General features: G+C 40.8%; 2 protein-coding genes across 3 annotated transcripts in view; one reads left to right on the forward strand and one right to left on the reverse strand.

Annotated features, from left to right (window-relative positions):
- The window catches only part of LOC111333935 (protein O-mannosyl-transferase 1-like), a 69,912-nt gene extending 53,320 nt beyond the window's left edge, over window positions 1–16,592 (reverse strand). Inside the window, exons 1-4 of one of the 2 annotated variants that reach the window (XM_022939583.2) lie at window positions 14,849–16,592; window positions 14,373–14,462; window positions 13,619–13,739; window positions 12,963–13,391 (exon numbers count right to left, since the gene is read on the reverse strand). In XM_022939583.2, coding sequence (XP_022795318.2) covers window positions 13,021–13,391; window positions 13,619–13,739; window positions 14,373–14,462; window positions 14,849–14,971 — 705 coding nt within the window. In that variant the 5' untranslated portion in view covers window positions 14,972–16,592 and the 3' untranslated portion in view covers window positions 12,963–13,020. Of the gene's footprint in view, window positions 1–12,962; window positions 13,392–13,618; window positions 13,740–14,372; window positions 14,463–14,848 lie in introns of those variants that run through there. The other variant, XM_088757716.1, reaches the window with a different exon arrangement.
- LOC148732523 (uncharacterized) lies at window positions 9,385–12,777 on the forward strand. Its single transcript, XM_088757714.1, has 5 exons — window positions 9,385–9,470; window positions 9,866–9,985; window positions 10,979–11,558; window positions 11,896–12,055; window positions 12,539–12,777. The coding sequence occupies exons 2-5, from the start codon at window positions 9,896–9,898 to the stop codon at window positions 12,648–12,650; spliced, it is 942 nt and encodes a 313-aa protein (XP_088613840.1). The 5' UTR covers window positions 9,385–9,470; window positions 9,866–9,895; the 3' UTR covers window positions 12,651–12,777.
- Window positions 16,593–17,777: the final 1,185 nt, after the last annotated feature.

The following is a 17,777-nucleotide window of genomic DNA, read 5'->3' on the forward strand; positions in this document are numbered from 1 at the left end:
TTGAGCGGTTGGTCGAGGCACGCCCAGCGCTCGGGCGGCACCCAACAGTTCTTGGACATTGCCGCTCAAGGCGTAAGGACTGTCTTCGTCCAAAAACAGCCCCTCTAAGGTACTACTATCCTTCTTCATGATCAGACAGAGAAAAAATAACACTACTACTTCAAAAAAGATCTAGACACTCTATTTATTATTTTTTATAGCTCAACAACAGCGTTACAATTATCGTCATTGGACACACGATGGCTGAGCATCCTCCTTCAAGGGAACGTGTGACGCATTCGACATAGGTGGACGAGAACATCCGGAGGCAGAAGACAGACCCTCAAGGCTCTCAGTAATAAAAACGACAGTGATACTTTTGCATGCATCGATCGGAGATGGCTGGCGAGAATTCGCTGATGGTATCGTCGAAAGTCTGCATCTCGACCACAAAACTGTCCTCGTCGAATGGGATGCCTCGTGCGTAGGTTCGGAACTCGGTCAAGATCTTGGCATACGTGGTGTAGGCAAATTGGCACCTGTCCACCTTGATGGGAAATTTCTTGAAATCGTTCCATCCTTTGAGCACGGTTCCCCAGCCGGCCAGTCAACTCACTACAATGGTATTCTCGCAGATGAAACCGGCAATCATGCCCGCCGCCACCACCAGCAAGGCCACCCCGTTGAGGAGCGCCTGGCGAAGCTTAAAGACGCGGTACATATGACTGTAACACGACCATTGGCGATGGTAGAAGGCACAGAGCGAATCCAAAGTCTGCAACACGTCAGGCTTCAATGACAGGGCACCCGCTTTCAAGCACAATCCCTCCAAGAGCGAAACGGCCTCTGGGCACATGGCGGGTTCTCCTCCTTTCTTTTTTTCTCTACATGACGATTTCCTTATCTAGTGTCTGCTGGTGCTGTGAGAGAGGGACTCGATCGTGGCTCTGTTCTTCTTCCAAGGGAACAGAGAACACCGCTTGGGCGGGGATCTTCTTAAGTCCTCGTTCGGCGGAGGGAGCGGTCGACGAAGCCACTCTCTTGCTACCTTTTTTTCCTTTTTTGCCTTTAGCTAGCAATGGGCTACATAGCTCTACGGTCGATGCTAATCCAACTTTTTGTCGGAAAAAGGACAACTCGTTCCTGGCTTGTTGCACCGTCACCACCGCTTTGGATAAACCGCCGATGCAACTGTGGTGACAGCGCGCGCAGCCCAAAAAAAAAAACACACACACACACACACACTAGGGTTACACATAGCCTTCAATCGCCACCCACACTTAGGGTTATCACGTTGACTTAGCCTTACATAGGTTTACATCGCCACCCCCACTTAGGGTTCTACAGCCTCCAAAAGGTCATTCAAACTAGGGTTATGCGCTGCTTCAGCGCTTAGGGTTATGCGTTGCTTCCACATACTTAGGGTTATAGTGGTCAGCAAACGTGCACGCAAGCGCGGGGTCAAAGGTCATTGCATTGGGGGTGCAGTGGGCGTCGGTTTTACCACATGATCGTGTGGTGAAAAGTGGTTAAGCGAGACTGTGACGTCATTTTCTCTCGAGGTTTTATTGGCGGCCATCTTGGAAGGGGAAGTAGAGGGGTATATTCCGGAACCTGCCATACTACTGGTATCTATCAGTTCTCCCGACCTGTTTACAAGATCACAAATTGATATTTTAAGCAGGGTTTGAACCCTTTTTCAAAGAAAGAATCCTGGAGGAATATGCCAGGGCTCAGATTGATTTTTCCAGGACTCCAGTTTTCATCTTAGACTCTTTCATTCCCAAGATTTCAAAATCAATTCCCCTTACAGTAGAGTCTACATACATTTCTTATGACCTAAATTCTGGAAACTTTATTGCTTGAGTGAACCAAAACAGTGTTAATTAGAGAAAGGTAGTTCATTTGAATAAGGAAATTAATCACCAAAAACCTGATTTGTAATATCAAGATTCAAGCGTGAAATTGATCACGATATACGGTAGTTATTTTAGGTTATTCTCCAAGGATACTATTGGTTGACAAATAAATAAGATTAAAAAAAATTGTACATGGCATTTATGATAGTTAAAAATAGCGATTTTACAAACTGGATAAATGCACCCTTTTATAAAAGAATAGTCAATCTGGATTTTAATTGGGAATAGTATTGAAAGTAGAATTTCTGTGGCAACCCATCATTCAGTTGGCTTTGAAACCGGTTCCAATCTCTGGTCGTTACGATAATTACACGAAAAAAAATTAAATCGTATGAAAATCGGGCTGTATAGGGAGAATTTTAATTCATGATATTTTTCCTTCAAAGTAGAAATTATCGTATAAAGATAAGTGAGACGCAAGTAAAATCATTGACAAAAAGTGGGGATTTCACTGGGCGAAACGCGTATAGGTCTGAGTGAAACGTTTCATGGACGAAACTCGTTCTGGGCGAAATCCGTGGGTTGAACCTCGAAAGAAGAACTGATCTAGGTCAACGAAGAGGATATTTCAATTAAATTCAGAAATTCACAGTACTGCAGCATTTTTTTGTAAACAATATTTTACATCAGCAGATTGATAAGTTGTTTCATTATTTTTGAACGACCATTTTCAAATTCTGAGACCGTCACTTTTAAAATGAGATCAAGGGAAAACCTTAAGAATGAGAGCAACATTTGTGTCATGACGAAGGGCCAACATTCGAAACGTCACCTTTGAAACTCTTTACTGTGGCCAATTTACATTTATCAACTCAGTTGATAAAACCAAAATTATCTCAGAAATGGTCTGTCCTTTGCAATGATTATCGGGAGATACTGGCCAAGAGGATTGGGTTCTAGCTCATCCGGGCCATCACGATGTGTTCCGAAGCAAGACACTCTTCTCTTACAACGTCTATCTAGATCAAAAAGTAAAAAGTTGTCGCTGATGGGTAACCGGAGATGGGTCACGAGTACTAAGGGGGATTTGGGAGGAGGCGTAATTGAGGTGGAATCTTCATGACAAATACCTTTCCGAGCGCTACATTTTAGGACGCTTTTGATCTACCTGTAAACAGACGGGAATCTGTTTCTTAAATTGACATCACACATCATGCACGTAGCATCTCCAATTTGTGACGTAAAGGAAAGTTTTGATTTTTTTGTTGCTGTTGCTACCGTTGCTATTGCGAATCTATTTTTTTCGATAAATCTTCATTCAAATTATGGGACTTTCTTGAAGCCCTAGAAGACGAAAGAACCAGTGCGGAAAACACCATCATCTTTCTGCAAGACTCAGATTCCGACGGAGAGTGACACAGATGACTCCAGATACGGACAACTAACTGTACGAAGGAGCCAAGGTTTCCTGAAATGGCGCATTGAGTACTCCAAAAAAAGCCACTAAGTTAAACGTCAAGCGCAGTAACTAGGCATGTCCCCTTTATGGTAGCGCGTTCATTCTATCTCATTAGAAGGGTGCTCTTATATTTGCATTTTGAAGCGTGTGTGACTCGGCTTCTCGGTGTCTGACTACCACTTCTCACTGCTGTAATAAATTAGCGTGAAAAGATAATGATTGAGATGTAAGCGTATGGCTTTGACCAGTGTGAATTATGGTTCCTTTAGCGTGTGTTGATTTAATTCTACCTAAACAATGTTGTGAATTCGCGTAAACAGATGTCTCAGGTGAATGCGTTTCGCAAAGTCAATCCTTAGTAACGCAATAGAGCACTCTCTTTTTAATCTTCAATTGACGTTGGAACTTTGATACCCATTTCAAAAGTCGCCATTTGTCTTTATCATCGGGTAAGTGTGCTCTCGAAGGAGATATATATTTATATTTTTTCATTTTCATTTCCTGCCCTTGGTTAAGTGAATTGATAACTGGCTTTTGCCAGGAAGAGTTGTGAACTTACTGTGTGGGAATCAGTGTATGATACAAAAAGAAGCGAAGATTGTAATCTCAAATTTTGTGGATCAACATCTCATCGAAACAACTGCACGTTTAATTATTGGCGCTGCAGAACGCTCTTCTCCGCCCTCAGAAGTATACGAGACAGGTCGGGGAGAGGTTGCGAGGGGTCTGGCACCAAAAATGCCTCATTGTCAGTGCTAGATCCCTGCACAGACCTTTCGCCGGCTCACTTTACCTCATACTTTGAAAATTACGGATTACATTCCACGCTCGATGGAAAATTGCTCTAATAAACTGGTAAAAGACACAGGTAAACCACTATGGAAGAATAACAGAAAACTAATCTCATTATTATGCAAAAACTCAGTATTTATTCTACGTTGCTCGTAGTTTTTCGGGTGCTCAACGGGAATAAAGACGTTACCGCTGCGAAAAAAAGAGGCGGAGCTTGCGAGTGACGGGCACAGCGTAAACAACAGCCATCCACGCAAGCTATTAGTGTCCCTCTTTTACTTTGATTTGCTCTGTGGTTAGTCCATAAGACTGAGAACCTCTCATCCAATCATATGCCGCACTTGAGGCAGTTTGCCTCATTTCACCCTTCAAAGTTGCGTTAGCCGTTGCTTGTTCATACCGAGAACGAGGGCCGTTCAATTCCAAAACAACATTTCCGCAAATTTCAAAAGAGCGCTTTTCGATTCAGTGTCATAAGACCAAAGTATTTAAGAAGGCCGATCAGATGAAAGGGAAATACATACAGACACAGACGTTAATTGACTACTCCCTCCCAGGGCTTTATAGGGCCATTCTTACAACACCACCCACCCATCCCACCCCAGGGGAGGACATCCACCACACTGATCTCGTGCGTGGGAAATAAACGTCTCCTACCCCTAACCCTGCAGGAGACGGGGCCTACGGTTTATTCGTCCTTACCCGAGAAGACTAGAATATCTATCCATTTCTTGATATTATAAAAAGGTAGGAAATTCTCCTCAGTTATTTTAAGACCATGAGTATTGGTCCGGCTGGTGCACGAACCCTCGACCTCCCGCACAACACAATCCGGCGTTCTAACCAATTGAGCTAACCCTGAAGAGCCAATAAGAACTCAACATAAAGGCAAGCAAACCATCTAAAGCGCGGGAAAACGCGGTCGACCAAGTCATGCTAAGTGTGGCGCCAGTTTTCTGGACCAATCATAGAGCAGAGTAAAGCAAACTTAGTGCAATCCTGGATTACTTTCGACAATCAACTGAAGTGACCTCTATCAAGTGAACAGTAACATATTTCACTACTTAAGGAAGATTGAATAAACTGCACAGGAAAAAGACACTACTATCGTTAAGTGCGCCTAATTCTGACAACTTTTATATTTCTGGTTAATTGAATATCATTAACTTACCTAAAGATCTCATCATGAACGTGTTGCAACATCACTGGGAGAAGAATTATTTTATAGAACAGGGCGGGGAGGTAGTGATGAATAAAAAATGTTCTCTCCATAGGGAAGAACGTCATGAAGTGAAGAAGATATCCTACAACCACCGCTTCACCGCAGAACACGTATCTCTCCCACGCATTTAAGAAAGACAAGTGCAATTTGCCCCATGAATATTTATTCAAAATTAGTCCATAAAAGAGTTTTTATCAGTTGAAAAGGTTGAGAGCGCACATGAGACTGACTCTCAAAGTTCCCAGAGATTACTTTGGTTGCAAGGATACGTTAAATGCTGGCCAAATTCAATAGTGTATCATGTTATTGACAAAATATTTTATCATCTCGGTACCTCCATAAAATGTTTTAGAAAACTCTACGATAAATATCCGTGGTGGCATAGGAAGTAGAAGGGCAACTTGCGTGGAAAGCTGTACGCCTAGCTCTTTATGCTACGAAGAGGTCAGGAAGAGGAATTTGTGCGGCTGCTTTAGAGACAGTTGAACGACCTACAGTGTGAAATCAAAATCCTGAACAAAAGCACTTCTGTAAACCTACCTTCTGACAATAATAATAATAATAATAAAATCTTTATTACCGTGTCAATGTATTTAGCTCATAGAGCTAATTGGGGACACCTACTTTTACTAAATTAATAAAAAAAACTATGTACAGTATCATAATAAGTAACAATACAGCCGATAAACTATGCATTAAAATTTTAAAATATTTAGAAATATCAACAGTGTTCAGATAACATAAAAATACTTGTACCATGCAGATAAAAAAAAAAAAAAAAAAAAAAAAATCACGTGCTGCAAAGGTTGCAGCAGTTGCCACTGTCTTCCACTAGGCTTACCAGGTCAACTCTACGGATTCTAGTTTTAAAGATACTAAGGCTTTGTAGTTCACGCATACCATTTTCTAATTTGGACCAAACATATGGTCCTTGATACCTTAGTGTGTGTTTACCATAGCGTATAGTGTTAAATCGTGGTATTTCAAAGTCACTATTCCTAAGGTTATAACGAGTACCCTTTCGAGTAAATATCTCAGATATGTAGCTGGGTACTAGATCGTTCTTTACTTTATACATTAGTGTTGCTATGTCCTGTAAGCGTCTATTATGTAGCGTAGGTAACTTAGCACGCTTAAGAAGTTCCTCATATGTCTCTGTTGTTGTTTTGAAGACCGCACGCAGGGCTCGCTCTTGGATGCGTTCGATTTTGCGCCCATCTGAAGATTTACAAAAGTTCCAGACTAAATGACAGTATGTTAAATGTGGCATTATAGCTGTTTTATACAGTATGAGCTTAGCTTGGCATGGTATTAGGTTACGCAAGCGCATGAGGACTCCTACTTTCTGGCTGGCTTTAGTGCATATTTCGCTAATGTGTTGTGTAAAGTTAAGGTTCTTGTCTATATTTACTCCTAATAGCTTGATTTCTTCAGTTTTCCTGATCGCGTCATTGGCGATGGTGAGAACGCTGCCCTTCTTATCTGCATCTATGTTTCTTGGGTTAATCGTAAGAGACTGAAACTTATCTGGATTTGCCAAGAGGAAGTTGTCCCTATACCATAACAGTGCTTGTTGACCCTGAGTCACTAGAGTAGATTCAACTTCTTCATAGGTTTTTCCTGTCACATATAATTGGTGGTCATCAGCATAGAGCGTAAGGTTTGAGTCAGGGATATGAAATGCCATATCATTTTGGAACATGTTCCAGAGGAGAGGGCCAAATGACGATCCCTGAGGACAACCACGTTCCATAATTCTCCATTCACTCGTGTGGCCATTTATTTTTACTCTGTTTAGCCTGCTATCAAAAAATGATCTAATCAGTTCAAGTGAACTGCTATTAAAACCGTAGGCATCCAGCTTTTTTAGAGTGAGTGAATAGCTTAACGAGTCAAATGCTTTACTCATGTCAGCAGATAATATTGTTACCAGCTCTTTTCTGTCCACTGCAGACCTCCAGTCTTCAATCAACATCAGCGTGACAAGTCGTGCACCTTTCTTCTTCTCCTCAATAAATAAAAAATTAGAAGTTCGAAATACGCAGGAAGGGAAAGAGTGGTTGCCCACCATACAAAAGGGTTGCCAATGCAGAATATTTGCGCCTGGGGTAGAGAAAACACCGGGATCAGTTGTGGTCTCAAATGAGATGAAGTAAAGTGAAATGAGAACATCGGTCAATCATCGGGCACGCGCGAGGGGATCAATTCTGGCTGGCCGCATGCCAATTTCAAGCCAAAGGATTCAAAGTATATACAAGAAAAATCGCTGTCTAGCAAAATGAACGAAAAAAATTAAAACTTCAATGGAAATCTGTGAAAGAGAACAAAAGTAGAGAAAAGGAAAACGCGCGACTCTTCAATCACAAGACTTGTTTAAGTACTCTTGATTTACCCGTCTGTTTTGAATTTTATCAAAAAGTGATGCGCTTCTAAAAATAACTGTGACTTGCTAGCTTGTGAGGTGGTTTTTAGCTTGTGTCAGACAACCTGGTTCTGACAGCCTGTAAGCACGTCACCTAGTCATACACAACGTTCGCACATGCGCATGCATTTGACCGCTGTGAAAGTGAAGTGCAGTAGTGTTTAGTTTACATTAGTGTCTCTGGCAATCCAAAACGCGACTCCTCTTCTCATCAGAGGCCACCATGAAGGACGCGATCCGAACGTGTGCTTAGCAGAGAGCTCCTTGGTGGATTCTAGCATCTTAGGCTGACGAAAAAACACCAAAAACAGAAAAAGAGGTTATGAGAACAGACAGAATCAGACGAAGAAGTCAGAGATGATGATTTGACAAATCCGTAGTGCGGGAAAAAGAAAACAGGAATGGTGCAATGATGAGAGTGTTCGTCTCCCCCCAATGGGGTCTGGAATCGATTCCCGGACCTGGTGTAACCTGTGGGTTGATTTTGTTGCTAGTTTTCGTCCTTGCTCAAAGGGTTTTTCTCCGGGCCCTTGGATTTTCCTCCTTTCATATAAACCAACATTCCGAATTCCCATTCTACCCGGAAACAGTGGACAAGAAGAACTATCTCTATTCATTATTTGTGTCTATGGTCCACACGAAGACACCCGCAAACGCAGATGTAGGTGAAATTATGCGACGAAAATTCGTTGAGTGTTTTCAAAACCCCACAAGAAACGGAGCATTTTAAACGATGTGTTGTCAAAACAATCCACCTGTCAAACTGTTGTCAAGAACCTCCGTTTTCGGGCGGTTCAGTGCGGGTAACATGCAAAAATGCATAAAAAAGATGTAAGATCTCCACCCCCACTTATGGGCTATCACCAAAAATGGGCGTTTAGGACTATCTGGAATTAAATGGCATGGGGCAGAGGTTTCGTGATTATGTCGCGCGACCTGCGTCATACAGTGCTTTTGTGATGTCAGTGATTTACTTCACTCGTTTTCGCGACAAGAGCAAGTGTGCGCTTTTCGTGAGAAATAATAAGCTCTTTTACAAATCGGAGATGAAGTGGGTGACTGCGCTTTTAGCGCTTTCATTTGCATTTTTTCTTTCAAATGCTACACATGGTTCTAGACTGGAAGGTAAGTTTAACGTTTTTTGGGAACAATTTTCAAATTTTTCGGAAGTTTTTCGTGCGCGGAAAAAATACTGCGGTTTTAAGAACTGAAATGTTGTGTTATTCTCATTCTTGATAAGAAACAGATTTCATTCTTCTAACCAATGGTTTAGTTGCTTTCGTTGACGGATAAAGCAAGGAAGATTACGCCAACCCTTAATTGAGCTAGAATTGCTCATTTCCCTAACAACTGAGCACTTGGTGCTCGCTTTTTGGAAAACAAGTCTCCGGTTACTAAGATAGTCTTTTCCGCATCCAGCGCGTGCACGTTTTTGTATCATTTTTTTTTTTAAGCACGCGCTTAACAGTCCGTTACCTTCTCTACGTTTCTTTCAACGGCTGGTTCGTTATTCATCATCATCTTATCACAAGAGTTAACGTTAGCAGAGTTACAAGGCCTAAATGCCGCACATAACGATGGTGAATAGAGCTTGCAATTTTGAACCTTGGCGTTTGTTCCCAACCAAAGGCTTTCCAATTATTTTACGCAGGGAGTCTTCCAGCCAATGAGAGACAAGAGTTCTTCTTCTTTGATCATAACCAGCAGACGATTCTGACCAGAGAATGGAATGACAAGGTTGGTAGACAGCAGATTACGATGTCTGGGCTATAGATTAAACTTTTACCAGTTACGTCATCGGTGTTTAAAAACGCTTGAAAATCTCCAAACTTATACCCCATTCACACCAGCAAAACATGTCAAGTTAAATTGGGTTTAACTGAATGAAAATCAGATACAGAGAACTGAAAAACAGAATTTTCCATAGGTTTTAATTAGTCACTAACTTGTATTTTCAATGTGCTAAATTTGAGGTCGACAAACATTGATGTAGGTAGCTTTTGTAAATTACAGTTTAAACTGTTTGACAAAACAGTTCAGGTTGATGTGAATGAGGCATTAGTCAGAGATGCATTGAAGGCGAATTGATTCCATTCTGAAGACAGTTGTTTAATTTTCTTTTACATTGAAAGGTGCATGTGGTTAAGATTCAGATTCCGTCCATGGAACTTGATGTGAAGTTGATTTACGACAAAAACTCCATTGTTGTTGACAGCAAACCCGATGGACACCAGAAACCCAAGCTTCTCGAGGTATACACTTCCTTTTGTTTCCGACTCCAACGATTAACTTTAGCCTCAATTGATCATACGTAGCGTAGTTAAACTGGAGCAAACTGAAAGAAAATATAAAGTCTCCGGTTCTTATGACTCCCGTGGCATTGATTTTGTGACCTTTGGCAGCAAGTGAGCCCTCTTACAAGAAGTATCATCAGTGCTAAGGAGGAGCGGGGATGATGCGGTGTTGAGAGTGCTCGCCCCCCTCTGCTGTGGCCCGGGTTGGACTTCCAGACCTGGCGTCCTAGATCCGAGGGTTTTTCTCGAGGTCTTTCGATTTTCCTCCCTTCACATAAACCAACATTCCAAATTCCAATTCGACCTGGAAACGGTGTACAAGAAGAGCTAACTGGTGGAATGTTCACTGCTAAATTCCCATTCCCAATTCTCAGTATATCATGACTTCCGGAGATTTACTCGTAAGCGGTCGAGGCGCACAGGATAATGATAACGATTCTAGTTCTGTAGATTTGCTTTGACGGACGACAGAATCTCAGTTCTGTCTTTGGGGAAAACGAGTTTATAGTCCTAGTTTCTATTCTGTGTTCTGCTGACAGTTACAACTCTAAATACATTCAAATGAACAAGGATAACAACTTCTACGGTTTTCTTCCTTCTGTTACTATATCACATCTTAACAAAGGGTTTTTTTTTTCTATTTCTGTTTGTTTTGTATTCAGTTGACTTGAATATTAAATGCTTAACCCTTCAACTCCTCTAGCTGCTTTACATTTTCTTGGAAATGAGTTCTGAGAATTTGGTGTAAGAACAAGATCAAAACTTCCACCTGATAAGTTTGAGTATTCTCATTACCTGTTTGCTGGATAATTTATGTACATTATGGGGCGAAGTTGCATGTTTATGACTTCTGGAATTTAAAGGGTGAATGTTATTAGCCGAAGCTTAACGTGAATTGAGGTTTTGATCATTTTCGCCCTTAAAACGTTTCTAAATTATCATGATTGTTAGATCTACAAATGCACCAAAATCCCTCAGTACCTTGGAAACATGACATGCGCAGTGTACGAGACTTTCGAGCTTCAAAATCCTGGATTGATAACCCGTATGTGGAACTTCACAGTGACGTCTGTGACTAGGGCCAAGGACTTTGCAATGATGGTGATCTTAGGAGTTTGGAAGAAATGTTGTGGTTTGACAAAAGTGGCGACAGGTAAAGTTTGGAGTGTACTTGAGTATATCTGCATTGGAACTATGGAATGGACCTGGAGCACAGCCACATGGATTTCGGAGAAAATCTTCACGGCTCTTGCATGGCTTTCAGATTTAACGTGGAGAGGAGCAACATGGTTTGGTCCACTGGCTTGGAATTGCATCCAGTGGTTGGCCGAGGTTTCCTGGGATTTGATTCAATGGTTGGCCGACGTAACCATCTACGGAGTATACTCCTTTATCGGAATAGTTTGGAATACAGCTGTAAATCTGGTCCAGATAATGTTCGACGCGGTAATGTGGATCGTAAAACCCTTTGTTCCTGTCATCTGCTACATCACTGACGCTACGGTTGAGTTTTATACGGACTATCTACACGGTAAGTGGAAAGCTTATTTTCCCTTAATGATATCAGTTGAGGGCGCAGTGATTTAAGTCTTCAATGAAAGTTGATTCATTCTCGGTCTGTATGAGAAATAATATCGATAAATGCCGTAAAAGTGCGCGAATCCAAATGAAATGGCCAGCAGAGTTCTACATATTTAAGCTGTTAATGTACTGTAAATTTTTTCAAGACTAGCTACGATAATTTTTGAGAATTTTAGGGAGTCATTTGAAAGAAAACCAACAGGAAGTTAGGAGTGTCTCACACAGAAACAATTCCAGTGGTTTAAAATTAAAAAAATTTATGTTCAAATCTTTTGTTTATTCAACAGAACATGTGAAAATTGTCCTATCTCGGTTCGTTTTCTTGTCCTGGCATGATGGTGTCTACACATTCTTCGCTGGCTTGGTTGTGGATTTTGGTTTCTTGATTGCTGGTTTCCTCTCATACTGGTTACTTTTGAGGATTGTGAACTTCACTGGACGAAAATGGTGAGTTGCATTGGAAGATTTCTCAATTTTATATCGAACGGAATAGAGAGATGGCCACTTGCACTTGCATAAAAAAAATTGGTTTAACTCTCGCTTACAGGTAAATGCGCCTTTGTGAGCCAGTTTGGTGGTGAAGCTATTTTCAGTCACGCGTAAAATACTTTCATCCTAGCGAATACTGCAAAGTGCCAGCAAGGCAAGATGAAAAAAATAGGAAAAGGGAATGATAAACAAAACAGGCACGACACTGCCCAAAAATGTAGGAGATCAGAGAGATAATAAAAATATTGATGGCCACCATTTTGAGTGTTTAAAGCCATCTGGGAAAAATATCTAAAACTCATTTGCATCCAACGTCTTGGTTTGTCAGTTTGAGATTAATCGGGGGATTTTTGTTAATTTTACAACTGTGTTTGACATTTCGTATCCTGAGAAAATGTTTGGTCTTTAACTTATTTGTTCTTCCCTCTTCCCTCTGTGCAGGCAAGAGTATAAAGACAGAAGGGCTGCTGCCAATCTGCCACCTAAACCACCCCAGAAACCAATTTGGCAACGAAGGCAGAGGAAGAAAAAGAAAACGCATAACGATTGGTAGACACCAAACATGAATGTTTACTTTATTTTGCATGGATGTTTCCTCCTTTTTTGTTCCCCTCCTCAGAAAAAAAAAGCCAAAACAAAACAAAACAAAAATACAAAAAACCAGTAAACTAAAAAAAAAAAAACTATTTTAAACTTTTTGAAGATATCAGTCAGTGGATGTAATAAATATTTAGCTGACTGCAGTTTTGCTTCATTGAAGGCATACTGCATATGGCGGCTTATGAATTGCCTTTCATTAAAGTTGAATAACGCGGATTCTGACTGCTGTCTGCTGCTCTTATACTAAGTTTCCTTTCCTGTCATTCTCTTTCTCCCCTTTTTCGGCCAAGAGAGTTCCACAAAATCTAAGTGTCTGTTCTTACTTAGATATTATATTGTTCGTTCACTCTTTTACACTCGAATTTTTCAACTGGACAACTTTTTAGTGCCTTTCCTTCTCTGACACCCGCTATAAAAATCTCAAATAAATTGCTTTGTTTTTTTTTTTTTTTTAATCGTATAATGTGCACAGTAGAACCTTTTGGTGCTGGAAAAAATGGGTACACACTTGGGAAAAATGCAGCAGAACAGAGAGCGCGAAAAAAAACATGTTCACGCCCAGTGTGGAGCATAGGAAACAAGAAATTTCTACCTACCTGGATCTCCCAAAATTTTGAAAGGAAAGGCATAGGTTTAAATGCCTTTTCCGTCTGGTCTATTTTCATCTCGACTTGTAATGGACCTTGACCTTCGGCTAAAGAAGACAAAATGGTGTAAGGAGAGGAAGAATAACTAATAAAGAATACCCGGGCACAGAATGGGACGACCTGGCGCAGTTGAATACGTTTTCAACAGGCCAACGAAAATGCCACTGATGAAAGAGAAGGGTAGAAGTAAAAAATTACGCAAGTTTAAGAACAAAAAGAGAGATAAAGAGACAAAGAAAAGGAGGAAAAGAGAAAGTCATGAAAACAAACTTACGATAAGTAATATTTTGTTGATGTTCCTCGACATTCCAGATCGTGTTTGTCTGCTTTATGGATTTATCTGTGCACACCTCAAGTTGGTAAAATCCCCAATCCGGTAACTGCATACCTGAAATCTAAACATTGAAATCACAATAATGGGGACGAAATTAGTACTCCTTAACTATACTGCGGTCAGTTTGAAACACAATACTCGAAACGTCAGCTTTTATAATCGTAACGGTGGCCAATTTACCATTTCAACTTTGTTGAAATTATTTAAACACAATAGGGCGCTTTTCGATTGAGCGTCGTAAAAACAAAATGAGAGCCAATCAGATGAAAGAAAAATACCTTTAAGAGCCAATGAGAACTCTAAGTAAAAAGAACCAAGGTGTCTAAAGCGCGGGAAAACGCGGATGACCAATTCGTGACCGGTTTTAGCCTTAGATTTTATTGGCGGAGAAAGTGGTGAGAGTTTTCTTACCCAATCACAGAGTGAAGTAAAGCAAAACCAATGCAATCCCAGATCACTTTTGACGCTTAATTGAAAATTGCTTTAATGGACAGAAAGACTAGTAACTTCAATTCTTGCGGGGGTTTCAATAAAAGCTGGTTACCCGCCGCCTGTAGGACCTCTTACCGTCGTCTCTTTAGATTTCATTATAATGAAAATAAAAAGTGATTTTAGTGCTCACAGCCGCCTATTAAACCTTCAGTGGCCGCTTATAACTAACGTCATGGAAACCCCTGATTCTTGGTGTACCTACCTTTACTGCCTGAGAAGTATTGACATGAATCAATCGAACTTGAGAGTGGATCGTCTTCCAAACGTCACTGCTGTCTGGATTTATTATCTCCTGTTGGGAGAGTAAATACGTAAACAAAAAGACATTGAGTGAGTTATTAAGTGATTGATAAAGTTCATTACTACTAAATATGCTTTACCTTAAACTGTTTCCACACTGTAAAATGCCGATTTCGTAACACGGTGAAGACGAAACTTACTTTACTTAGATGCTAAACTCTACCCATAATGGAAGGAATTACAATCAGGACTTCAATATCAGTTCTGATTCAATGACTTTCAATAACTGCTTTTAACTTTCCTTGGTATTTAAAGAAAGAGAGAGAAAAAAAATTAACCGCTTTCTACTTAATCTAACATTCTTCACAGCTGTTGCTTTGATCCAACACGCGATAGGTTAAATTTTAAGTTAAATGTTTCAAAAACAGAGAGATATACCACTTTCCAGAGGTTTTGCGCAGGGATGGAAACGTTGTAGTCAATATAACAAGACACCTCTTGGTTGGCTGAGTTCAAAGGGGCGGTAACATCGTGACTAGAAGTAAGAAAAATACATGACATACCCTCAATATTAGCGCTTTAGTACGAAAGTTTCATTGACCGCGGGAAAGTACGAGGCCTTGAGCCTGGGGTGAAGCACTATTAGTGCCAGACTCCTGCAAACCTATCCCTGACTCGTTTCAAATCATCCCGTAAGCGGAGAAATGCATGTCCTGCAGCACTAATGATAAGGGCCTGCTCGCGGGCTCGGGCTCCACATGAGATACAAGGAGTGTACTATCGGTACTGCTTGTAATATAATGAACTGAATACCACGCGCCCTGTGATTGGTTGTCGCCTGTGAACTATCTGAGAAAAGATACACGGCTGACGACAAACAGTAATTGTCTCTTCTGTTTTGTCCAATGTGGCGCCCACTTTTGAAAATGTTTGAAAGATCTTTGAAACTTAAAGCCTGAACAGTTGAGCGCTAGGAGGTGACTTCGAATTTTTCATTTATTTCATCTTCCTGTTAATTAAATAAAACAAATAGACTTATTCAGCTGTACGTCTGTTTATAGTTAATAACTATTGTCTGGTCAGTTTAAGATCTCAAGAAAAATGCAAAAATGCGCAAAGAACACCGGTCTGCGGCCGGCGTGTACAACTCATTTAGACACACCTGAAAATGAAATATATTTGTCAACTTGAAAGCCAGTTCCCTGCGTTTCACCTTTAGAAGACGAAAGAACCAGTGCGGAAAAAACCAGTATCTTTCTGCAAGACTCAGATTCCGACTCAGACTGAAACCCCTGGAGACTGACACAGCTGACTCCAGATACGGACAACTAACTGTACGAGAGGCAAGGTTTCCTGAAATGGCACATTGATTACTCCAAAAAAGCCACAAAGTTAAAACGTTCTGAAGCGCAGTAACTGGTCATGTCCCTTTATGGTAGCACCTTCATTTTATCTCATTAGAAGGGTGCTCTTATATTTGCATTTTGAAGCGTTTGTGACTCGGCTTCTCGGTGTGTGACCAGCACATCTCACTGCTGTAATAAATTAGCGTGAAAAGATAATGATTGAGATGTCAGCGTATGGCTTTGAACAGCGTGAATTATGGTTCCTTTAGTGTGTATTGATTAAACAATGTTATGAATTCGCGTTAACAGATATCTCGGGTGAATGGGTTTCGTAAAGTCAATCCTTAGTGAGATGCAATGAATATATGAAGTTCATATATTTTGAACTGCGGTATTAGATACGTATGATGTGCGATCCTCGCAGTAGATAGCGCTATTTATGCAACAGCGAAAATCAGACCTGAAAAAAATCAGGCCTGTACGGGACTCGAACCACTGACCTACAGCGATACTCATTTATCACTTTCATGGGTTTATTACGAATCAACTTAACGGCCTGCTCCCAGTTGGCTTGTTAGCTCAATTGGTAGAGCGCTGCACTAGTATCGCAGAGGTCAGTGGTTCGAGTCCCGTACAGGCCTGATTTTTTTCAGGTCTGATTTTCGCTATTGCTTAGATAGCGCTATCTACTGCGAGGATCGCACATCATACGTATCAATCCTTAGTAACGCAATACAGCACTCCCTTTTAAATCTTCAATTGACATTGGAACTTTGATACCCATTTTCAACAGTCGCCATTTGTCTTTGTCGTCGGGTGGAAGTGCTCTTGAAGGATATTTAACAATTATTCCACGAGCGCGCGTTGGATATGAGATGATAGATAGCCAACGAGGCGCGTAGCGCCGAGTTGGCTATAGTCATCTCATATCCAACAAGCGAGAGTGGAATAATTGTTTTATTAAAAAAAAACGCCCCCAAGAATCTTCTCGACCTTATTTTGTGAAAAGAAACCGGATTTAACAATGTACAGAAATTAGATTATGGTATATTGGCTCATATACCATAATGGCTGAGCCAATAAAAAGTCTTGAATTGCATTATCCAATGATCTAGTTTTTAATAAATATATTTATTAATAACTGAATCATTGGATAATGCAATTCAAGACTTTTTATTGGCTTAGCCATTATGGTATATGAGCCAATATACCATAATCTACAAATATGGCAAGCATACGCGTCAGCTTAAAATTAAAGGGGAGCTAAAAAATTTAAGATTTGGTAAGATTATTTTGTCTAACATCTTGGGGGCGTTTTTAATAAAACAATTATTCCACTCGCGCTTGCTGGATATGAGATGAATATAGCCAACTCGGCGCTACGCGCCTCGTTGGCTATCTATCATCTCATATCCAACGCGCGCTCGTGGAATAATTGTTAAATATACATTTTTTATTTTCATTTCCTGCCCTTGGTTAAGAGAGTGATAACTGACTTTTACCAGGGAGAGTTGTGAACTTACTGTGTGGGAGTCATAGCGTATGATAAAAAAAGAAGCGAAGATCGACACTTCATCGAAACAACTGCACTGTTATTAGCGCTGCAGAACACGCTCTTCTCCGCCCGTAGAAATATACGAGACAGGTCGGGGAGAGGTTGCCGTGCGCTCTGGCACCAAAAATCCCTCGTTGTCAGTGCTGGACCCCTGTGCAGATCTTTCGCCGGCTCACTTTACTTCATACTTTGAAATTATCGGATAACTTTGGACAGTTGATGAAAAAGCGCTCTAATATACTACTAAAAGACAAAAGTAAACCACTAAGGAAGAATAACAGAAATCTAATCTCAATGTTATGCCGAAACTCAGTATTTTATCCTGCGTCACTCGTAGTTTTTCGGGCCCTCAACCGTAATAAAGGCGGTACTGCCGCGAAAAAGAGAGGTGGAACTTGCAAGTGACGGGCACAGCGTCAACATCCATCTACGCAAGTTATTAATGTCCCTCTATTAACAAAAGTCT

Source organism: Stylophora pistillata, chromosome 4, assembly GCF_964205215.1.
Source record: "Stylophora pistillata chromosome 4, jaStyPist1.2, whole genome shotgun sequence".
Taxonomy (NCBI): domain Eukaryota; kingdom Metazoa; phylum Cnidaria; class Anthozoa; order Scleractinia; family Pocilloporidae; genus Stylophora; species Stylophora pistillata.